Source organism: Zingiber officinale, chromosome 7A (assembly GCF_018446385.1).
Source record: "Zingiber officinale cultivar Zhangliang chromosome 7A, Zo_v1.1, whole genome shotgun sequence".
Taxonomy (NCBI): domain Eukaryota; kingdom Viridiplantae; phylum Streptophyta; class Magnoliopsida; order Zingiberales; family Zingiberaceae; genus Zingiber; species Zingiber officinale.
Window position 1 is genome coordinate 119,606,691 of NC_055998.1, and position 25,769 is coordinate 119,632,459.

The 25,769-nt window shown below is 42.5% G+C and overlaps 1 protein-coding gene across 1 annotated transcript; it reads right to left on the reverse strand.

The window, feature by feature from the left end:
• Positions 1-15,122: 15,122 nt before the first annotated feature.
• Positions 15,123-16,819, reverse strand: LOC122000426 (pentatricopeptide repeat-containing protein At1g77405-like). Its single transcript, XM_042554830.1, has one exon. The coding sequence runs from the start codon at positions 16,756-16,758 to the stop codon at positions 15,418-15,420; it is 1,341 nt and encodes a 446-aa protein (XP_042410764.1). The 5' UTR covers positions 16,759-16,819; the 3' UTR covers positions 15,123-15,417.
• Between the last annotated feature and the right edge of the window lie 8,950 nt (positions 16,820-25,769).

Below are 25,769 nucleotides of genomic sequence, written 5' to 3' on the forward strand. Positions count from 1 at the left end.
CTTCATTATCAACAATGCTCGACCTGGAGCAATAACAAGGTCCAATGACCCAAATGAAGGTCTCATACCCTTCATTTATCCTTAACCCTACATTCTTCCTCAATGTAGGCAAATGCCCATCCTTGAGCATTATCCACTTGAAACCAGTTGAACAATGAGGATATCCACTCCCCAGTAAAGTCCAAATGCTCAACCTTGAGCATTTTCTCACACAGAAGGTTAACCACCTTCCAAGGTTCATGAAAAATAATTTTTACGTCTTTAAAGAGTCCCTCCCCCTAAAGACATGGTGATAACTTCTGCCATTGCACCAACAATGACTTGGAATCCCTAAACCTTTAGGAAACCCAAATTTCGAAGTTGTGAGGTTCAAATATTCAAAATTTGAAACAAACCTCAACCTAAACTTCAACATAGTCTTCCTTAACCAATCCATCCTTGTTTTCAACATGAAAACTCCCTTTTTATGTATACAAATGTATTTTGAGGGGTTTGGAATGGTTACCTAGACTAAAATAGGTTCAATATGCTGAAAACAAGCTTTCCCAGTCAAAATCAGCATCTTCGATTGATTGGAGTTGGGTTCCAATCGATTGAACCCTGCTGAATCGATCCACTGATCGATTCAGACACTCCAATCAATCCATGGATCGATCGGAGCTCTGATAGTTGCTGAATTTCAAATTCAGCCAACTTCAGAAACCCCTAGAAAATTCTACAAAAATCTAAAAATCATGAAATTTCGTGTAGACATTATTTAGGGCATGCTTTATCATGGAAAAATAGTTTTCTATCAAAATACATCATATTTTCAAAGATTGACACAAGCTTGAAAACTTGCTAAAACTTTAACGTTTTCTTCAAGTTTGTGTCTAACTATTCAATGGTGATTACTATCAAAAGATAGCCTTCACCAAGGTTTTCCAAAAGCCTTTTAAAATAATTTTCAAAACCAATATCCCATCACATTCCTTGGGCTTAATGCACATGACTTGTACATTAACTTTCCCAATGATGGGAAAACACATAACTATGTGTTTTGATGAACCTAAAACTCAAAAGAATGCACTAAATCAACATCTTGAGTTTTATTCATCTTCCTAACATCTCACTTGTATCTAACGTGCACTAAAACACATACAAGTCATTTTATGTGTCTTTGTGAGATGTAAAATTTGGTTTTGCCCTAATCTAGGGATCATGTATATCTATCTGAGCATTTTGAGTGGTAAACATCCACTAAGGATGTTACTTGTTGATTCACTTGTTAAACAACTGTCACTTGTTTATTCCACTTGTTAAACAAATGCCACTTGTTGAACTAATGCCATTTGTTCTTAATTTAAAGAAAATAAAATAATGCATGATGATGTTATGACATACATCAAAAAGAAATAGCTTTCAAGAGAAAGATTCCTATAACTACATGATGTATGTATGACATGACATGGTATTTTTGTATTTTTCATAATAAAAGAATGAATGTAAAATACAAACCTAAATATGATGTCATGACATATCATGCGCAAACAATCATGGCAAGATTTAGCATAAATAAAGTATACCTAGATTACCTATCTAAGTATCTTTAAACCTTAGCTAAACTTAAAAATTAAACCTATATCACCCTAAATGCTTCAAGAAAATGCCAAAACATAAATTGACATTTCTAATTCTCTTGATTAACTTATGCCAATTGAAATCGAGCTTATTCCTCAAATGTTGACATATTTCACAAGAGTATCATTTTAAATTAAGGCTTAGATTTGCCTTAAATTACTAAGCAAATACCAAAATCCCAACTTGGTATTTCTTATGTCTTTCCTAAACAGTGCCATTTTAAAATAAGATCAAGACTTCTCAAATTTGACACATTTTACTCTTTTCGAAGAGTAAACAATAATCCTTTTCATTTTCAAAGGTTAATAATAACCTTGAAAATGTTTCTTGAGTGTCAATTTCTTCAAAGTTGGGTTAACTACCATTCTTCTTAGAGTTGACACTCTCTAACCCATCTATGGGGTAGAGAAAATACTTCTAGGAACCCAACACCTATTGGTGCTCCTTGGATGCTCTAGGTATTTACTAGGGATAACTTCCCTAGATACCTTCCTAGTGACCTTGTTTGGCTTCTTGGAAACCTTGGTCACATTTTCTAGGTCAACTCTAGGGATAGTCTCCCTTGTGACCTTGTTTGTGACTTTCTTAGACTTCTTAGAAGCCTTAGTCACATTTATTGCAAAAATACTCTTAGGGATGACTTCCCTAGTATTCTTGACTTGACCACTAGACCTAGGGTTAGTTCCATAACTATATGGAACCCTATGGTACGAAATTTTATCCTTCTTAGCCTTAGGTTTGTATCCCAAACCTCTATGGCCATTGGATGACTTTGATACTCCTAGACCTAGATTTTTACCCTTAGACCCTTGTGTCATATTTGTGATTTTTCTAAGGGTCTTCTCTAATTTATCAAGTCTTGACCTCATGACCTCAAGACTTGATTTTCCTTCCATAATCCCTCAACCATAGATTTTTCACTAAAATCATGATTTTTCTTCTTCTTAGGTACATACCTAGAATCCTTAGGGTTCTTACCTAAGTTTCTATCTACCTTTCTAACCCTAGATTGAGAGGTTTTGGCATGATAAGCTACATGATTTTCCTTAACTCTATCATGCTTCCTATTTTCATGGTAAATAGCATTAAAATGATATAAATTTGACCTAGCATGCTTTTTACCATTTTGCAAGGAAATAGGCTCAATAAAAGATACCTTCTTTTTTACCTTGGAGGCTCCCCCTTGAGTTGAGTTTCCTCCATGAGCCTTGACCACCTTCTTCCCATTAGGGCATTGACTTCGGTAATGCCCCTTTTGATTACAAGAGAAGCACACAATGTGCTCCTTGCTCTTCTTTGTTCCGGGGATGGTCTCCTTGGGCTTCTCCTTGCCCTTTAATGTCACTTGGCCCTTCTTCTTGGCCAATTTAGGGCATTTGCTCTTGTAATGCCCATGTTCCCTACATTCAAAGCATATAATATGATTTTTATTATTAATTGAAATGTTTATACCTTTTTGCGTAGGGATGACACTTTCTCCTTTGGATCCGGAGGTAGAAGCTTCCTCTTGATTCGAAGATGATATTCCTCCATTTGATTTTGCTTGACTTGTGGAGGTGGAAGCTTCTTCATCCTCTTCTTCTCTTGACCCGGATGTGGAGGATTCTTCTTGCTCTTGTTCCGGTGTCAATGAAGATTGCTCCCCCTCAATCCTAGAGGTGGAGGCTTCACCTTCTTCTTCATCTTCATCCTCTTGTACATGAAACAAGGAATATACTCCTTCCTTGCTCTTTTGATTGCTCTCCTTTGAGGATGAAGCTTCTTGGACCTCCTCTTCGGAGGTTGAGCATCTCTCAACCTCGGAGTCCTCCTCTTCTTGGTTTTGATCCATTGAGTCGCCCTCTTTGGATTCTCCTTGATTTGGTACAGTGGAGGGGATCTCATGAATCCTTGTCAATTTGCTCCAAAGCTCCTTGGCATCTTCAAACTCTCCAATTTGCTCCAGGATGTTGCTTGGCAATAAATTGACCAAAAGCTTGGTCACTTTGTCATTGGCCTCACATCTTTGGATTTAGTCTTGGCTCCACTTGCTCCTCTTGAGTACTTTGCCCTTAGAATTTGTGGGAGCTTCAAAACCTTCCATGAAAGCAAACCATTGCTCTATCTCCACCATTAAGAAGTTTTCGATCCTTGATTTCCAAAGATCGAAGCTTGTAGATGTGTATGGTGGAGGGACCCTCGTGTCGAATCCGAGTCCATCTCGGAATTCCATTTGAAGTTGAGCTTCTTGTGATTGTTAGGATCTCTTCGTACTCGGCTAGAGAGGGGGGGTGTGAATAGCCGCCCCAAATCGTTCGCGTTTCTTTCTACAAACTAGGGTAGCGCAGCGAAAACTAAATGCAGAAAGAAAACAGGAGAAGAAATCAAACCTCTACGCAAGGATGTAACGAGGTTCGGAGATGAAACTCCTACTCCTCGGCGTGTCCGTAAGGTGGACGAAGCCTATCAATCCATCGGTGGATGAGTCCCCGGAAAACCGGCTAAATCAAACTCCTTGTGGGTGGAGAAACCTCGCCACAATCACTTGCAACAGCAAGCTAAGAGTACAAGAGAATAGCAAGAACAAAATACAACAGGAATGTAAACACAGTAGCTTGCCTTCTCGTCGACTGGGGTCCCGGATGAAGTAGCAACTTCACGGACAGATGCAACAAGCAACTTAGCAGCAGCTGATCCAGTCGTGGAATGAAGCTCACGCGAAGCTTCGACAAGGAGGAGCTCAACAAAGCTCAAGCACAACAGCACTTTGCAACTCGAAGGAAGAAGAAGAAGAATCACAGAAGATGCCCTCGTCTCCTTTATACCTGCGAAGAAGAAACAGCGAAGAAACTAGCCGTTGCGTTGCAACGGCTAGAACCCTGATCGGTCTGTGGACCGATCAGGCAACATCCTGATCGGTCTGCAGACCGATCAGGGAAGAAGCCTTCGCTTCTGTTCCGTCCCTGATCGGTCCATGGACCGATCAGGGAACATCCTGATCGGTCCACAGACCGATCAGGGAACCTTCTGATCGGTCCGTAGACCGATCAGGCTTCTCTTCTCTGCTAGTTTGCCACTGATCTCCTTCTGATCGGTCTCCAGACCGATCAGATAACCATCAGTAGCATACTGATCGGTCACTGATCGGTCACCAGACCGATCAGATGACCCATGTATCATTGGATCGGTCTGCAGCCCGATCCAAACTTCTCAGCCCTAAACCTAAGGCTTCCACACCAACATCCGGTCAACCTTGACCTGTTGGTACATCATGCCTAGCATCCGGTCACTCCCTTGACCTGCTAGCACTCCCCGCTAAGTGTCCGGTCAATCCCTTTGACCCACTTAGACTTTTCCACACCAGATGTCCGATCATCCCTGATCCATCTGGATTTTCCTCTTCGTGCCAAGTATCCGATCACTCCCTTGACCTACTTGGACTTTCCAACACCAGAAGTCCGATCATCCCTGATCCATCTGGATTTTCCCTTGCCCGGCTTCACTCACCAGGACTTCCACACTGCCTAACATCCCAGTTAGGACTTTCTCACTGCCTGGCTTCACTCACCAGGACTTTCCAACTGCCTAACATCCCAGTTAGGACTTTCCCCCTGCCTGGCTTCACTCACCAGGACTTTCCACACTGCCTAACATCCCAGTTAGGACTTTCTCACTGCCTGGCTTCACTCACCAGGACTTTCCAACTGCCTAACATCCCAGTTAGGACTTTCCCACTGCCTGGCTTCACTCACCAGGACTTTCCACACTGCCTAACATCCCAGTTAGGACTTTCCTACTGCCTGGCTTCACTCACCAGGACTTTCCAACTGCCTAACATCCCAGTTAGGACTTTCCCTCGTGCCAAGCTCCCTGCTTGGACTTCTCCGTGCCAAGCTCCCTGCTTGGACTTCTCCGTGCCAAGTCTCTATACTTGAACTTTTCCAGTTGCCAAGTCTCCATACTTGGACTTTTCCAGTGCCAAGCTCCCTGCTTGGACTTTTCCGTTGCCAAGTCTCCATACTTGGACTTTTTCCCGAATCAGGTCAACCTTGACCTACGGTTGCACCAATAATCTCCCAAACATCTATTCTTGTCCCATATCAAGAATACAACTCTTCCACGAGTGTCAAACATCAAAATACAACTCAACTAGGTCAACCTTAACCTAAGGTTGTACCAACAATCTTCCTAAGTCAAACATCAAAATACAACTCGAGTCAGGTCAACTCGAGTCAGGTCAACCAGGTTAACCTTGACCTAAGGTTGCACCAACAATCTCCCCTTTTTTGATGTTTGACAAAACCCATAATCAAGTTAGGTTAACCCGATAACCTAACTTAGGTTTTCCAACCATCTTCCAATGTCCAATGTTCTTTCCTTGAACATTCTCTGAACATTCTCCCCTTAGGTTAACCCGATAACCTAACTTGGGTTCTCCAATAATTCTCCCCCTTTTGACACACATCAAAAAGAATTTCAATGTTCTTTTCTTGAACATTCCTTGACATTCTTTCCCTAGCTTAGGTTAACCCGATAACCTAACTTGGGTTCTCCAATAATTCTCCAATGAATACTCTCCCCTTTTTGACACACATCAAAAAGGGAAAAAAAGGGTATCAAGGTCAAGAGTTTCTTCCTAATGAAAGTCCTATACATTTCATTGAAACTCTTAATTTCCCCCTTGATACTAAACTCAACAATCAGCTTAGTGATAATTCCATATCACTAATCCTCAAAAGTCTTAAGGAGTAAAAACTCCCCCTAACAGTCAACTCCCCCTTGACAATTAGGTAAAACTCCCCCTAAAGGTTAACTTCCCCTTGACCATTGCACCAGCAATGTCTTTGTGAGTTCCAAACCTTTAGAAATTTACAAAACCCAACTTCCAGCTGAAATTTTAGACCAACAGCTGAAAATCAGAAACTGGCACGCTCTGATCGGTCCCCAGACCGATCAGAAACCCCATGGATCGGTCCCCAGACCGATTAGGCCTTCACCAGATCGCACCAAGCTCTCTGGTTCTTACTGGATCGGTCTGCAGACCGATCCATGCTTCACTGGATCGGTCCACAGACCGATCAGGACTTACCTGGATCGGTCCCTAGACCGATCCAGACTCTGATAGGCAGATTTCTGAAATTTCCTTCCCGAAATTCAGAAACTCCTAGAAAATTCCAGAAAATTCGAAAAATTGTGAAATTTTGAGGATACATTCCTCATAACATATACTATCATGGAAAAATAGTTTTCTATGAAAATAACTTCCATTTTTCAATCTTGATACAAAGTTCAAAAACTTTGAAATAGTTCAAGTTTAACTCAACTTTGTATCACAATGTTCAATGATGAATGCTATCACTAGGAAAGCTTCATCAAGGTTTTTCAAATCAATTTTAAAATGCTTTTAAAACCTTTAATTTGGGACCACAATCTTTGGACTATATGTACATGACTTGTACATAAGCTTTCCCTATGATCCCCAATTAGAATTAGGCTCATCTAGGTACAAGAACTATGCACCTTGATCCTAACTCACAATCCTAATATCTCACACACATCTAAGATGTATCAAACACATCCAAGTCAATTTTGATGTGAGATATGAGTTTAGGTATCTTAGACTAAGGTCTCATGCATTTTCTAAACACAAATTTGATCTCAATATCAAAATGTGTTTTTCATCCTTAAATCAATTCAATTGATTATTAATGCAAGAGATGATGACATGGCATAAGATGGTATCATAAATGAAAACATGTGCCAAAGTCATGATGTCATGGCATAAAGTTTGAAACTTAAATAAACATGACATAAAAACTAGCCTAAGTATTATCATGACATTTCAAATGATAATAAAACTAAACATGATGTCATGACATGTGAGGGAAAACAATCATGGCAAGATTTAGCATAAATAAATATACCTAGATTACCTATCTAAGTATCCTTAACCACTTGGCTAACTTCAAATTTAATCCTAGATTGCCCCAAAATGCCAAAATCCTAATTTTGACACTTCTTGAACTCTAGATTTTCCCAAATTGTGCCAATTAAGATTAAAAATGAAATTTCCAATCTTTAGGCACATTTAACTCTTCAAAGGAGTAAATGATAATTCCATTTCATTTTCAAAAGTTCTCAAAACCTTGAAAATGCTCCTTGAGTGTCAATTTCCTCAAAGTTGGGTTAACTACCCTTCTAATCGGAGTTGACACTCTCTAACCCATCTATGGGGTAGAGAAGATGCTCCTAGGAACCCAATACCTATTAGAGCTCATTGGGTTCACTAAATATTCACTAGGGATAACTTCCCTAGCAACCCTCCTAATGACCCTTTTAGGCTTTAAAGCCTTGGTCATTTGGGACTCATCAAGATCAACTCTAGGGGTGACTCCCATTGTGACCTTGGTGTTGGTCTTCCTAGCCCTAGGTTTTGTTCCATAATCGAATGGAACATTATGATAAGTGGGCTTGACCACTTGAGACTTAGGTTTGTGACCCAAACCTTTCTTGTTCTTGGACATTGGTTTTTGACCCTTAAACCCTAGAGATGACTTCTCCAAGTTCTTAAGAGCCTTTTCCAAAGTATCAAGTCTTGACCTCAAGACTTGATTCTCCTTCTCTAATACCTCAATTTTTAATTTTTCATTTTTCTTTGAGGTATTCCTAGGCATATGTCTAGATGATTTGGGATTTCTATCTAGGTTTCCCTTAACCTTAGATGAGTTAATCCTAGGGTTGGCTTTCCTAGTGTTATCCTTATCTAGACTAACATCTTTGGCACCTAAGCACATATATTGGTTCCTAGAATTATCATGCTTATCATTCTTGACAATTGCAATAAAACTACTAGCATGAGTCTTATTATTATTGCAAGAGTGTGCCTTAAATGTTACCTTAGGGTTTGCCTTAGCTCCCCCTATCGACGTGCTCGGTCTCTTGTCCTTGTGAGATTGCCTCCCCCTCGGACATTGACTCCGATAATGTCCCCTTCGCTTGCATTGGAAGCACACCACGTGCTCCTTGCCCTTGCGTGTTGGGACTCCGACTTCCTTGATCTTTGGCGCCGGTGGAGTCTTTCTAACCCTCTTTGGACACTTACTCTTGTAGTGCCCAAACTTCCTACACTCAAAACACATTATGTGTAATTTGCTTGAAATCACAGTGTTTGAGTTACCTAGGGTTGTGGATGTAGATGAGCTTTCTTCTTCATCCCTTCCGGAGGTAGATGCCTCTTCTTGCTCCGAACTTGAACAAGAGGAACTCTCCTCCTCTTCTTCCTTGGATGTTGAGTAGCCCTCAACTCCCAATTCGCTCCCTCCATGATGTGAGCTACTTGGCTCACTAGGCTTCTCTTCATGGCTTGAAGTGGAGCTCTCCTCATGGTACTTGGCCAAGTTATCCCACAACTCCTTGGCATTGTTATATTTACCTATCTTACACAAAACACTAGTAGGTAATGAAAATTCAATTGTTTTAGTTACCTCATTGTTGATCGTGGATTGGTGGACTTGTTCCTTCGTCCACTTGTTCTTCTCTAGAGGCTCTCCTTCTTTATCCATTGGAGGAGTAAACCCTTCTTGTACACAAAACCAGTTCCACATATTAGTCCTAAGAAAATACATCATCCTTACCTTCCAATATGCGAAGTTGTCGTTGTAGAAGGGTGGAATGGTGATGTCTTCTCCAAATTGATCCATCTCTAGCTTGTGCTCGCACGGGTGTGAATCCGATGAAGAGCGGCCTTGCTCTGATACCACTTGTTAGGATCTCTTCGTACTCGGCTAGAGAGGGGGGTGTGAATAGCCGCCCCAAATCGTTCGCGTTTCTTTCTACAAACTAGGGTTAGCGCAGCGGAAACTAAATGCAGAAAGAAAACAGGAGAAGAAATCAAACCTCTACGCAAGGATGTAACGAGGTTCGGAGATGAAACTCCTACTCCTCGGCGTGTCCGTAAGGTGGACGAAGCCTATCAATCCGTCGGTGGATGAGTCCCCGGAAAACCGGCTAAATCAAACTCCTTGTGGGTGGAGAAACCTCGCCACAATCACTTGCAACAGCAAGCTAAGAGTACAAGAGAATAGCAAGAACAAAATACAATAGGAATGTAAACACAGTAGCTTGCCTTCTCGTCGACTGGGGTCCCGGATGAAGTAGCAACTTCACGGACAGATGCAACAAGCAACTTAGCAGCAGCTGATCCAGTCGTGGAATGAAGCTCACGCGAAGCTTCGACAAGGAGGAGCTCAACAAAGCTCAAGCACAACAGCACTTTGCAACTAGGAAGAAGAAGAATCACCGAAGATGCCCTCGTCTCCTTTATACTGCGAAGAAGAAAAATGAACTAGCCGTTGCTATGCGGTAACTAGAACCTCGATCGATGCGTGGACCGATCAGTAACATCCTGATCGGTCGCAGACCGATCGGGAAGAACCTCGCTTCGTTCGTTCTGATCGGTCCATGGACCGATCAGGAACATCCTGATCGGTCCACGGATCGATCCAGCTCTGATCGGTCCGTAGACCGATCAGGCTCCTCGCTGTTTGCATGATCTTCGCCGATCGGTCTCCGGACCGATCGATAACCATCGATATCGATCGATCACCGATCGGTCACCGACCGATCGATGACCCATATCATTGGATCGGCCCGATCCAAACTTCTCACCCTAAACCTAAGGCTTCCACACCAACATCCGGTCAACCTTGACTGTTGGTACATCATGCCTAGCATCCGGTCACTCCCTTGACCTGCTAGCACTCCCCGCTAAGTGTCCGGTCAATCCCTTTGACCCACTTAGACTTTTCCACACCAGATGTCCGATCATCCCTGATCCATCTGGATTTTCCTCTTCGTGCCAAGTATCCGATCACTCCCTTGACCTACTTGGACTTTCCAACACCAGAAGTCCGATCATCCCTGATCCATCTGGATTTTCCCTTGCCCGGCTTCACTCACCAGGACTTCCACACTGCCTAACATCCCAGTTAGGACTTTCTCACTGCCTGGCTTCACTCACCAGGACTTTCCAACTGCCTAACATCCCAGTTAGGACTTTCCCACTGCCTGGCTTCACTCACCAGGACTTTCCAACTGCCTAACATCCCAGTTAGGACTTTCCCACTGCCTGGCTTCACTCACCAGGACTTTCCAACTGCCTAACATCCCAGTTAGGACTTTCCCACTGCCTGGCTTCACTCACCAGGACTTTCCACACTGCCTAACATCCCAGTTAGGACTTTCCTACTGCCTGGCTTCACTCACCAGGACTTTCCAACTGCCTAACATCCCAGTTAGGACTTTCCCTCGTGCCAAGCTCCCTGCTTGGACTTCTCCGTGCCAAGTCTCCATACTTGGACTTTTCGCGTGCCAAGTCTCCATACTTGGACTTTTCCAGTGCCAAGTCTCCATACTTGGACTTTTCCAGTGCCAAGCTCCCTGCTTGGACTTTTCCGTTGCCAAGTCTCCATACTTGGACTTTTTCCCGAATCAGGTCAACCTTGACCTACGGTTGCACCAATAATCTCCCAAACATCTATTCTTGTCCCATATCAAGAATACAACTCTTCCACGAGTGTCAAACATCAAAATACAACTCAACTAGGTCAACCTTAACCTAAGGTTGTACCAACAATCTTCCTAAGTCAAACATCAAAATACAACTCGAGTCAGGTCAACTCGAGTCAGGTCAACCAGGTCAACCTTGACCTAAGGTTGCACCAACAGTGATGAAGTCTTCGACTTGTAGAATTGCTCCAACTTTTCACCCTCTAGCTTTGCTTGTTTTGTTTGCCCCTTCCGGCGATGATTCCGGTGAAGAGCGGCCTCTCTAATATCACTTGTTGGGACCGAAAAGTAGCTAAAGGAGGGGGGGTGAATAGCTCGTCGCGTGTTAGGTGCTCGTCGTTGCTTGTTTCTTCAAAGATGCGCAGCGAAAATACAAGAAACAAACCACACAACGCTAACAAGGTTGGTTTACTTGGTATCCACTTCACAAGAGGTGACTAGTCCAAGGATCCACACCTACTCACGCACCCTCCACTAATAAAACCCTCATTTTCGGTAACTACCGAAGGCGGAGAAGCCCTACAAGTTCACACTACAAGAGGAAGGGGAAATGATACAAAATACAAGCACAAAGCTTACAATGAGTACAAGAAAACCCTAACCCTAGCTTTCTTCCTCTTGCAATAGATCCGCCTCTTGACTTGGAAGAACCTCCAAGAACTTCAAGAACTGGCGTGGAGAGCTCTGTGGAGTCGTTGGTTAAGATCTGAGCTCTGTCGTCGAAGCGATACTGAAGGAAATGAACGCCTGCGGCTTAAATCGACGCAAACGGTCGAATCCCGATCTATTGGAATGCTCCCAATCGATCGGGTAGGCTTTGGGTCGATCCACTGATCGATCCAGAGCGCCTCTGTGCTCTGGAAAAACACCTGGATCGATCCACGGATCGATCCAGCGCTCATCGCGCGAAGCAGCTGCGTCCCAATCGATCCACTGATCGATTGAGACCTCTGGATCGATCCACTGATCGATCCAGAGGCTTTCTGTGCGCTGGGAAACTGCCTGGATCGATCCACTGATCGATCCACTGATCAATCCACTGATTGATCTACTGATTGATCCAGCTCTTGGTTTTTACCCAAAACCAAATCCCAAGCCTCCCAAACCAACATTCGGTCAACCTTAACCTGTTGGTACGTCATGCCTAGCATCTAGTCACTTCCTTGACCTGCTAGGACTCCCTCACCAAGTGTCCGGTCAATCCCTTTGACCCACTTGTACTTTTCTCTTCTTGCCAAGTATCCTGTCAATTCCTTTGACCTACTTGGACTTTCCTTCATCATGCCAAGTATCCGGTCACTCTCTTGACCTACTTGGACTTTCACCTGATGTCTGATCAACCTTGACCCATCTGGATTTTCCCCCGTGCCTGGCTTCACTTACCAGGACTTCCATTTTGCCTAGCTTCACTCACTAGGGCTTCTCTTCTGCCTGGCTTCACTCACCAGGTCTTTCACCTAGCTTCACTCACTAGGATTTTCCTCTGCCTGACTTCACTCACCAGGACTTTCACCTAGCTTCACTCACTAGGATTTTCTCACTGCCTAACTTCACTCGCTAGGTCTTCCCTTCTGTCTGGCTTCACTCACCAGGATTTCTCCGCTACCTGGCTTCACTCACCAGGACTTTCATTTCGCCTAACATCCCAGTTAGGACTTCCCAGTCAAGTATCTGGTCAATCCTTGACCTACTTGGATCTTGTTGAATCAACCTTGTATTGTCAAATATCGAAACTCAAACCAAGACTCAAGCTTGGTCAACCAGGTCAACCTTGACCTTAGAGATGTTGCACCAACAGCTCGAACAATATAATTTGAGGCTCGAAAAATAGTTCGAACATGTTCGAATTTGACTCAAATTCGATAAATTCGGATACGAATCGAATATTTTTCGAGCCGGCTTGATTCGCTTGCAGTCCTAGTCATGCCTACCGCGGGCTGAGTCGTCATGCTCGCAACATCGAAGTTATGACCGATATTAATCAATGAGAATCTCAGCATTGATAATCAATGAGAATCTCAGCATTGATAATCAAAGAGACGAACAAAAACAAATATCAAACACACAATTATGTTTAATCTATGCTTACTAATGAACAACTACATAAAGTTACAAAACATTGAGAGATCAATCAATGAGATGGTGTCACAATTCACTAGCAACATTTGATGTACATGAACAAAACAATGTGAATAGTTAGGTCCATGATCAAAGAAGTTGAGTCTTCATGTTTGTTTGAAAAGAGAGTGAACGATTAAACAATGGGCATGTCAATTCATAATATCACTTTTGCTGATGTCCAAACTTTGCTTTTTCGCCTAATGAATTTAGATGGGCGGCCGCTTTCAATCTAGATGCCTACCCACACTTAGGGTTACCCGGTTGCGCATGAGGATGATGAAAGATATCCTCGAATGGCAACGCGAATTAGCCCATCTACTAACTAATTTGTGTTGCTTTCTTCTTGTTATCTAAACCCATGCAAAGTAGTGGTGGACTGAATTAGTTAGGTGTATTGCCAAACATGCAACATGTCACCAACTACATGCACAAAGAATTAGGTTGTTGGTTGATGAAATCATCTGTAATGCAATTAACTTTTGCATCACTGATCTAAATATCAAGTAACTAAGAGCTTAGATTGGTGGAATTGATTAGAATGTGAGGAAAGCATTCATGAAGAGGTAAGCCATTTCTAATAAATAAAAGGAAAAGGCAATGTGTAAATGGTGGCTTATTAGATTGATCTGAGACTTTAGGTGGCTTTAATGATCCCTGTAATTGGATGAGGATTCAAATACTTTTTCTTTCATTGGATATTTGGTAGGTGGAATGCATGGAAGAAGCACCACTGTGTTTGGATTGCAACAAGAATGTTTATGAATTGTGGATGAGAAGATTTCTTTTCTGTTATTATTATAAGTGAAGAATAATTAGATTTTTTTTTACTGTCCATGTTTATATTACATCATTATTCTTTCTCTATTGTGTAACCAGTCATCTTTTGCAAAGGCAATTGGTGCTAAAAAGGAACATTCAAGCAGATTATGTGAAGGCAGTCGAAAGATGCAACAATACGAGATTAAACATGTGATCTTATTTCCACATAAAGAGAGACAACAAGGCCTTGTGAACTATGAACTTGTATTTTCAAATTCAAGTGAGATTTTCAAAGACTTTATTTATCTGATATTACTCCTGTCTTGGGTAGGGCTTTAAAGGAACCAAACGTTCGTAAACAAGTTTGATGTTCGGCTTGGTAAGAGCTTGTTTATGTTCGTTCAATATACATAAGATTAATTAAACAAACAAACTTGAACAACTCGTTAAGTTAAATAAACAAGCTTGAACATATATGTGTTCAGCTCGTTAACGTTCGTGAATAACGTTCGTGAACAATGCTCGTGAATAATGTTCACGAATCATATTCATTAATAAAACTCTTTTCAATATGCTAAATAAATAATAAAATAAATAAATAAATTTAAATTATCAAATTCAATAGCCAATCAAACCATTAAAAATTTCAAATAATCAAACAAGCTTGAATTGAGAGCTTGATAACATCTAAACTAACCAAGCTCGAATCAAACTCAAGCCAAGCTTAAATTGAGAGATTGATAACATCTAAACAAACCAAATTCGAACCAAACTCAAGCCAAGCTTAAATTGAGAGATTGATAACATCTAAACAAACCAAATTCGAACCAAACTCAAGCCAAGCTTAAATTGAGAGTTTAATAACATCTAAACGAACCAAGCTCAAGTTAAGCTTCAAACAAGCTCAAGCTCAAGCCGAGCTTGAACACTCATTTGAAAATCTTGGTTCATTTTAAGCTCGGCTCGGCTTAGTGACCTTATCAAATAAGTTTGAACATCCCAAAGCTCGGCTTGGCTTGTTTACAGCCCTAGTCTTGGGTGTATGTTCAGAAATTACAGGCATTGTTTTCTGATGTCGAATGCAATCAAATTTGAAGAAACTGATACTGCTATTACTGATGCAATTTAGTTTCATTGTCAACAGAAGATGATTTGCCAACAAAAGAAGGCAAGAGACTAATTATATCCCTCAGCAGGTCCTGTGTCGACAACTCCCATGTTCACAAAAAATTGAAGCAAATAATGTTCAGTATTGAAAATGGAAGAAAAGGGTTGACAAGTGTTTTTGTGGTAGCACTTTGCACCTGAACTGATACTGAATTCGTCAGTTGTCCCACAAAGGTTTCACTGAATAAGTTTATGGAATGTATATTATTGTTGTTCTCGAGCAAATATGCTTTTGTTACCCATCACAGGCTTCAGAAGCCTGACCTGCATGAATCTAGCACGCATTCCATCTTCTATCCTTCTATGAAGCTCATCGTCCAGACCTTGCTCTCCCGCATGGGCCAAACCATCACAAACCAACTTATATGTGAACTCTCGAGGGATAGATCCACTGGACACCATCTCAACCAAGAGATCCCTTGCTTCCCTGACTCTTCCCGTCTCACATAATGCGTGAATGACAGGCGTATATGAACTTGAAGAGGGAACACCGTGGCTCCGTGACACCATGGCTCTCATCATCTCGACGGCCTTGTCAATCTGGTTAACAACGCTGTAGTAACGAATGAAAGAGTTGTATGTGATTCGATTGGGAGAACAGCCCTTCACAAGCATATCATCGAGCAGTTCATGTGCACGCTCAATCCTGTAGGTCTTGCAGAGACCATCTATCAAGCAGTTGTAGGTCACTACATCTGGAACGAATCCATTGAATAACATCCTCCGGAACATGTGATTCGCTTCCCAAATCCTCCTCGTGATGGCCTTGCGGCAGCCGGTCTGCAAGCTGCGCTTGCAGTATGAGCTGATCAGTATGGTGTAGGTGAAGGTGTCAGGGCGGCATCGCGCGCCCGGCAACTCCATCTGGTCAAGTAAAATCCTCGCCTTTTTGAAGAGGCCAACGCGGCATAGTGCCGAGATGATCGTGTTGTATGACTGGGCGTCGGGCTTGCAATGGAGCTGCTTCATGCGGTAGAAGGCGGCGAGAGCCTCCCTGGTGAGGCCCTCCTCGCCGAGCAGCTTGATCACCTCGGTGACGGTGGCGGTGCTGACAAGGCGCTCATTGGAGCGAAGGAAGCGCCAGAGTAGGGGGAGGCGGTTGGCGCGGGCAAGGACGCGGGACATGTCGCGGCATGTCAGCTCGTCGTGGGGGAAGCCGCAGTGCGATTCCACCCAGGAATAGAACTCTAGACCAGCAGCGACGCCGAGGCCAACGGATTCCAGGTCGCGATGTTTGGCGGGTCCACGGGAGCCGGCGGAAGAGGAAGACTCGAGGCGGAGGCAGCGCTGTCGGAGTGGGGAGCGGTGACGGCCGGAGGTACGCTGCCGGCCGACGGAGCGGGGAGAAAGGAAGAAGTAGGTGGGGATGGAGGAGAGGGCGTCGCGGACGGCGTCCGAGGTCCAGCCGCGGAAGCGAGGTGACGGGGGAGGGAGGGGCCGACGCTGGAGCAAGACGGCGACGGCCTGCCGTACAAGAAGGCCTTGGCGGCGGTAAGTGTAAGAGACAGCGCCCGGCGAAGCGTTTGGAAGGGAGTCGAGTCGCATGACTCACTTCGCGTCTTCGCCTCGCGATCGGCGGCGACAGAACGGGAACGTGGAGGATGCTGCGGCCGTCGCATCGACGGCGATCTCGTACGACATAAATTTGAATCGGATCGGATCAAACGGGGTTGAAGTCCGTATTGGTTCCGGATCATGAATCCGAAATGTCAAAACCCGACCACAGATAAAGTTGAGCTAATGTTAATACATGTGGAGAACGAATCCTCTAGTCTATTTTTTGTCGATCATATGATGATTTATAATATAATTATGATAAGTAGGTAGTTGGATTGTTGGGCGCTGAGTAGGAGAGGCCTTCAATTATTTATCCTGACCCAAACTATAATTTAGATGGGAAAGTGAACCACAGGAAGGATCACAACCAATATCTACCGCGATCCATCCGCATATATACATATATGAGATTGTGAATAGTAAATATGAACAATAATTAGATTTACTCTCATCAATGAGGAAGCAATAAGAATCATATGTATTATTGTTCAAGCTTTGCCCCGACTTTTTCAATTCTTATAATGAGCTTTCAGTAGTACTTGCTGCCCAACTTAGTTAGCACAGATTTTACAAACTCAAATCATGAGACAATTCTATTCTCATCTTTAAGTACTTACCTTTCTAGAGACTGCATACTCGGATAAGGTTTGAGATTTTTTGAAGATAAAGGAGACAAAAATAAAGTCTTTCCTTAGACCTAGAAAATTTTATTAAGTTGTCATACAAATTTTACTAGAAAGCATACAAACTAGGAAATTGCAAGAATATAAACTAAGTTAGACAATAGCTAATTACAAGCCTACATGAGGAAATTAAAATAGTAAGGACATTACATAAACATACTTATAGAAAACTAAAATCACACTTGAAATCATACTTGCACACACACTAGCACACTTGATTATACTCTCTTGCTTCGGCTGCTTCAGCTGGGATGGTCTTTTATAGGGTGTGTTGGCTGGGAGGATTGTTTAGAAGAGAAGGAAAGAAAATAATAAGCTATTTTCGTAGTGGAAAAGAAAGAGAAGGACATAGAGTGGTGGAAAGGAGTTATCTTTGTGAGTGGGGACTAATGATATGTTTACATGGGAGAGTAGAAAACAAAACTAAAGAAAAGTTTTCATAGCGAAAATTTTTTCGTCGTTTACTTCATTAAAATTTTAAGAAGGAAGAAAAACACAATCCATCAGTGGATAGTTTTAAGCCAAAATTAATCATTTCAAAATCGGATGGAAAGCAACGGATGGAAAAAAAATCACGCATGTACTCATTTTTACTCATAAAATTATACCATATATATAAAAAATGAAGCATGTACCCTTTTTAACCTATAAAATTACATCATATACAAAAAAAAATGACGCATATACCATTTTTCAGTTACAAAAATTACTCCGTATGTACCCACCCTTCCCCAATCAATGTAAACATGCATGCAAAGGAAGAGATTTCTTTCCCTTTTCTTTCTCTTCTCATGCCCCTAGGTTTATTTCATTCATCCATCATCCACTCCTTCAGGTAAATAGAGTATAAAGGAGGGAGGCAACAAGTAGTGGAGGATGAGTTGTAGCAGGTAGTGGATAATGCATTGAGTAAAGTCTATGTAGGTGGAGAAATAATGCAAGTTGACATCATAGCTTATGAATTGGTGTGAGCTGACTTCATGGCTTACATCTATTGCTATGGCTTCATTATGTTGTCAAGATTATGTTCACCTACTGAGTCTAAAGACGGAGCTCTGGAGCTAGTAGCTTGATTTGAGGTGTTGACTCTGTTTAGAACACGCCTATAAGCTATTGTTGATCTTGCCGAGTTGGCCAATTTCCCTACTGCATACCTTTCTACTTTCTTCTGATAATGTTGGCAGAGGACTATATGTTGAGTAGAGAAATTAAATGAAAAAAAATCTAGTGTCTATGTCTTTTGGCTAGTAGATTTTTTTGGTATAGGTTTCTCTTACTAGTGTGTAATTGTTTGGATCTTCATGCTAATCTTATAACTAATTGCTTCCCTATTGAAGTATGTCAATGCTTAAGTTAATCTGTTGGTGCTAGAAGATTTGCTCACTCCAGATCAGGATATGAGGGATAATATGCAATTTCTAATTGAAGGTCATTTATCTCATAGATGCCTATCTTAATTGAGTGTCTGACTAATTCTATCTTCAAGTTTATCCACTCTGGTGGGGAGCTTTCAAACATGTAGATAACAAATATTTCTTCTTCTTCAAGGGCTTGAGTTATAATGTTGCCCAATTTCTTTGAGAGGTCTTTAACAGAATCCAAGTCATGTACCCAAAGTTTGTGTAGAAGTCTATAATCCATTAAAGTAAATGGAGTAACAAGTCTTCCTCTAATATTTCTTGAGACATAATTTTCAAAGTCAATATTGACTTTTTTGAAGGAGTAAATCAATTGGCATGGACAACCATATTTATCCGAGTCTACATAGGTTTTGGAGAATTTATGACATTTCAGTTTATAACTGAATTCAGTTTCGTAGACAATTATTGTATACAATAGTAAAAAAAGAAGCTAAGAAAGTAGTGAGTGAAACAAAAAATGAAACTTTTGAACAGTTATATCAAAAATTATATATAAAAGAAGGGGAAAGAGACATTTATAGAATAGCTAAAGTGAGAGAAAGGAAAACAAGAGATTTTAGTCGAATAAAATGTATTAAAGATGAATGTAATAGGGTATTAGTAAACGATAGAGAAATAAAAGAGTGGAGGAAGAGGTATTTTCATCAACTTTTTAATGAAGGTTTAGGTGACCAACTTAACTTAGGTAATTTAATTAGGTCAAATGAGCATAGAAATTTTAATTTTTATCATAGAATTAAAACTTCAGAAGTAAAACAAACTTTAAATGAGATGCACAATGGAAAAGCCGTTGGACCAGATGATATTCCGATAGAGGTAGAAGTGCTTAGGGAAATAAGGTATTGAATGACTTGCAAAATTATTTAACATGATATTGAAAACGAAAAAAATGTCTAATCAATGGAGGATAAGTACTCTAGTTCCCTTATATAAGAACAAGGAAGACGTACAAAATTGTGTAAACTATAGGGGTATTAAACTAATGAGTCATACTATGAAACTTTGGGAAAAAGTAATAGAAAAGAGATTAAGAAAGGAGACCACAGTAATAGAAAATCAATTTGGGTTCATGTCTGGAAGGTTGACAATAGAAGCTATACATCTTCTTAGACAATTAATTGAAAAATATTGGGAGCAAAAACAAGATCCACATATGGTATTCATTGACTTAGAAAAAGCTTATGATAGAGTCCCAAGAAAATTATATGGAGAATTTTAGAAAAGAGAGGTGTTAGCGTAACATATATTGAACTAATTAAGGATATGTATGAGGATGTAACGACCAGAGTAAAGACTTTAGGTAGAGTAACTGAAGCATTTCCAATAAAGATAGAGTTACATCAATGATCGGCTCTAAGTACTTATCTTTTTACACTAATTATGGATGAACTCACTACGCATATTCAAGACACAGTACCGTGATTTATGTTGTTTGCAGATAATATTATTTTGGTAGATGAGACACGTGAAGGAGTAAATGCTAAGCTAGAATCTTGGAGGGAAACACTAGAAGGAAAAGGTTTTAAGCTTAATAGATTAAAGATAGAATATATGGAATTTAAGTTTAGCAATATTAGAAGTAATGAAATAATTATTAAGATAGGAGAGAACGAGTTGCCTGGAACCGAGAGATTAAAATATTTAGGATCATTTTTATAAAATAATGGAGGGATTGAGAGAGATGTCTTACATAGAATACAAGCAGGATGGGTGAAATGGAGGGAAGTGTCGAGTGTTTTATGTGACCGTAAAGTACCTTTTAAACTTAAAGGTAAGTTCTATAAAACTGCGGTTAGACCTGTTATGTTATATGGAGCTGAATGTTGGGCTCTGACTCGAGCACATGAGCAGAAGATGAGAGTTGCAGAGATAAGGATGTTAAGGTGGATGTGTGGGCATACGAAGATGGACAAAATAAAAAATGAGAGCATTAGAGAGAAAGTCGGAGTTGCATCTATTGAGGAAAAACTCCGAGAGACACGTTTAAGATAGTACGGACATGTACTTAGACGACCAATGAATGCTCCAGTTAGGCAATGTGAAACTATGATAAACATGCATATCAAATGAGGAAGAGGAAGACCAAAAAAGACTTGGTTAGCAACAATAAAATAAGATAAAATTTATTTAAATATAGATGATGAAATAATAGGAGATAGAGCTCAATGACATAAAAAGATTCATACAACCAACCCCACCTAGTGGGAAAAGGCTTGGTTGTTGTTGTTGTTGTTGTTGTTGTAGACAATTATTGTACCTTCAAGAGGGTGTATGGAATGTCTTGAGTATGTTACATAAGTTAAGGAACATTTGGAAAGTTGATCTTTCTGCCATACTTCAGATATATATGGATATATCATCTAGGAAAGTAATAGGGACACCCAAAAGCATTGATTCCAAAGTTCTCTATTCTAAAGTTTCAGTAGCTTTTGCTTTAAGTTGGGCTAAAAGTGAGTAATTAGGCTGATAAATAAGGCCTAAAGGTTGTGTGTTTGTTTTTAAGGCTCAACGAACATTGCCTGAGCATATGTTTTTTCTATCTGTACTTTTCCACCTACTTTTAATAAATTACTTATAAAGAAGTTAGGGCCTATGATTTTCCTGGTGAAAGAAAATGCTTCATATGGGAGTAAAAGCCTTTATAGGATAGTTTTTCACACCTTATATGCCTATTTTGACTTCGTCACAATCATAATAAACTTTTGTTTGTGTTCCAGAATAAACTACGTAACACGAATACTTCTTGTCTTCCGATTTTTGTATTATCATTAAGAAATAATTGGATAATGCATTGACTATAGCAATATTGTAATTGAAGCTCCCTAGTATTGTTGGGATATTTCAAATATTATTAAGTAAATAGTTTTGTATATTGTCAAGTCGTTCTCTTGAGAAGAAATAGAATTGATCTTCATGTCTTGTGAATTGTTGAAGTTCTTGATTGCCAAACCTCATGATTTTTATAGAAAAAGTTCTTACCTTTCTCTATCTATCCATTAGCTCTGAAATATTCATTAAAGGTTAGTGTAAAGGTTTGGATAAAGTATCTGCTAGGGAATTATTTATTCTCTTAATATATTCCTAGAGGATTTTTAATCCTCTATTTATAATTCTGTCTGTAAATTTAAGTCATCTTTTTGTGCTTAAATCTTTTCTTAATCCCTTTGTTTGTTGACTATATTTTACTATTGCTTCACAGGCTATTCATCTGGTTATTTTTTGTTTGCTGCAAATGAATAACATAAAGGCATCAAGACAGTAGATTATTGCTAGATTTCATAATTTAGGAAAGTTAAGTGGTCTTTTTCTTTGTATTTTCTTGAAGCATATCTGCAGAGAGCTTCAAATGTTTTATATTCATATTTTGAAGTTTTTCATAACAAGACTCCTCCCCATCCTAACTCATAGTCATCGGTTTCAATTACCATATAGTCGGTGTCTAATGGAAGAGTTATAATTAACTGGAATGGTTTTTACCACTGCTTTAATTTTTTTTATTAGGTAAATATCTTGTTGATTAAAATATCTTTATTCAGTAGTTAAAGTTTTATTATATAATAGTCCACTTATTTTTTCAATATTTTTAAGTAATGTCTGACGTAGTTAAGAAACCCAAGAAATGCTCTTAAGGTTTTTATGTCTTCCATTTTATCTAGAAACACTAGTGATCCGGTAGTAAGGATGGAGGACCCTCGTTGGCAGAAGGACAACGACACGTGGAGGTCAATGGTCAAGAGAAGGTCGACCGTCCGACCAGACTGAGAAGGCCGACCGGCCGGGAATCCCCTGAGTTGAATGAAAGACAACCTGACTAGGGGTCGGGTTTTCGATGTTCAAGGTAAAAAGGTTTCATGGCCGAGCGGGCTGTCCGTTCGGCCGGGGCACAAGGCAACAAAGAGGCAGGAGCAATCTCATCCGAGCATACGACCGGGAGTCCTCCCAGTCGGACCGACCCCTACAACCGGAGCAGAAGTGATATGCCTGTCGAGCGACCGAACCGCTCGGCCCTGGAACAGACAAGAGATGTAAGAGGACAAAGGAGACAGGGGATAACATCATCCTCGAGACATCTGCCGCCGACAGGCAGCAGGGTTAGCGGCCGAGCCGTACACAGGATCATACGGTGGAAGCTTCCACTGTCACATCTGGGATATGCTCGGACGATTGCGGAATGACGTTAGGGGTACTTTTCTGACATGGGCTCGTTAAGGTATGTTTGGGGAAGTGTGCACGCATCGAGAAGCGTGCCCGTGCCTCCCCGGGGTCCTATATAAGGACCCCCAGACGTCGACGAAGGTATGCGCAATCCTCCCTGTAGCCACAGTTACGCTGCCTCTCTCATTTCTCGTTGCCTGATTTGAGCGTCAGAGGGCCGCCGCCGGAAAACCCCTCCCGGCTCGGCTTCTTTGTAGGTTCGCCAGAGATCTACACCAACAGTCGGAGACAATAGAGAGTGCCACATCCCCAGCGTCCGTCGACTCAGCGCTCAGACAGGATCAAATTGGCGTCGTCTATGGGAACACACCTGAATCTGAGCCTAGAAGATGGAAGAAGCTGGACGTCAACTCCTGGTAACGCTCTCTCCTGAGGAGCTCGAAGCACTCATCTAAGCTCGAGCAGCAAAAATCGTGGAGCAGCAGCAGAAAGCTCAGGCTGAGCAAGCAGCGCAGCAGGCAACATCGACATCGGGGGGCCGAGCGGCACCCGAAGAGCGGTTGGAGCAGCTCTCGATATGGGGGCAAAAAAGGGACGGACCGGCACCCAGATGGGGGCGCCGTCCGCCCCGATACCTTTTCATCGGGCTCTGTTCCAGATGCCCTCGGAGGTCGCGCAAGCTAATTAGGACAAAGGATCTTCGAAAGACGAAGCACCCGTCCGGGACGTCAGAAAAGGAAAAGCACCCCGAACGGACGCGTCACCCGAGCGGATCAACCGGCAGTTCTCAGTTGCCATCTTGCGTGATCCACTGCCGAAGCATTATATGCCCCCTACGATCAGGGAATACAATGGGACAACCGACCCAGACGACCATCTGGGTAAGTTCGACAGCACTGTCACTCTGCATCAATACACAGATGGTGTGAAGTGTCGAGTGTTCCTCACCACTCTTTCGGGATCGGCGCATCTATGGTTCCGGAGGCTGCCGGACGGATCTATCACGAGTTTCAAAGAATTTCGAACGGCATTCCTCCATCATTTTGCGAGCAGCAAGCGCCACCAGAAGACCAACGTCAATCTGTTCGCCATCAAGCAAGGCTCGAGGGAGTCGCTCCGAGCTTACATCCAACGTTTCAACCAGGTGGCCATGGACATTCCAACGGTCACCTCGGAAACAATGATGAACGCGTTCACGCAAGGGCTCGTGGACGGTGACTTCTTCCGCTCGCTCATCCGGAAGCCGCCTCGGGACTACGACCACATGCTGCATAAGGCCAACGAATACATCAATGTGGAGGAAGCCCAGGCGACGAGAAGAAAAGAAGCCCTGAATGACCAACCAACTTCCACCGAGCGGAAGCAGCCCGTCAGTCACCAGCCCCCAGAGGACCGAGAGCCGAAGCCACCCGTCCTCATCAGCACACTCGGCCGCACGCCGTCCAGCAAGTCGCGGCTGATCGGCCGAAGCCCAGGGGGAAGGTATGGACCCCGATGTTTTGTTCACTTCATCAGTCGGCTACTCACAACACCCGCGACTGTCGGAGCCTCCCCCCATCGCTCATCCCGCGCCAAGGAGCTACCGCCGCCGATCACCTTCACCAGACCGGCAACATCGACAACGGAGCCCCGTTCAAAGGATAGAAAGGAGATCCCCCGAGCGACAGCATCATCAGCAGCCCAGAGCCCACCATCGGGCGTCGCATAAACGACCTCGACCATCCGCTCGGGAGGAGGAGAATAGGGGCAACACATCTCGAGGCGAGATCAACATCATTGCTGGAGGTCCGACCGGAGGAGACTCCAATAGAGCCAGAAAGGCACACGCAAGGCAGCTGAGGATACATGCAGTCGGCTGCAGCCAGGAGAGGGCAAGCGAACCCGAAATCAGCTTCGGGCCTAGGGACCTCGAGGGAGTCAAAGTCCCACACGATGACGCCCTGATCATTCGAGCAGTAATAGCTAACTACACTATTCACCGCATTTTCATTGACACAGGCAGCTCGGTCAACATAATATTCAAGAAGGCCTTCGACCAATTGCAAATCGACCGAGCTGAACTACTGCCAATGACAACCCCCCTCTACGGGTTCACTGGGAACGAAGTCTTGCCGATCGGCCAGGTCCGGCTGGCTATCTTGTTGGGAGAGGAGCCGCTCAGAAGGACAAGGACCACCAGCTTCATCGTGGTTGATGCTCCTTCTGCGTACAACGTTATCTTGGGACGACCGACTCTCAACGAGTTTCGGGCGGTCGTCTCTACCTTCTGCCAGAAGATCAAGTTCTCGGTGGAAGATCAAGTAGGGGAGGTGCGGGGAGACCAGCTGACAGCTCGAAGATGCTATGTGGAGATGGTCCGAGCCGAAGCTAAGTCCGCTCGGAAAGTGCCGCGAGTCGAGGTAAATGTTATAACTGAAAAACCACCTTCTTTGATTTACGAAGAAAAGGAGGAGGTGCAAATTGACTCTTCCCGACCAGAGGCCACCACCTTCATAGCATCCAACCTGGAGGAGAAACAGAAGGAAAGGCTGATCAAATGCCTCCAGCGAAACCGTGACGTCTTCGCTTGGTCAACCCAGGAGCTGCCAGGGGTCTCGCCAAGCGTAGCGCAGCACGAGCTTCACGTCCGGCCAGACGCTCGGCCGGTGAAGCAAAGTAAGAGGGACTTTAGCGCTGAGCAGAATGTAATTATCCGGGCGGAGGTAGAGAAGCTTCTGGAGGCCGACCACATAAGGGAAGT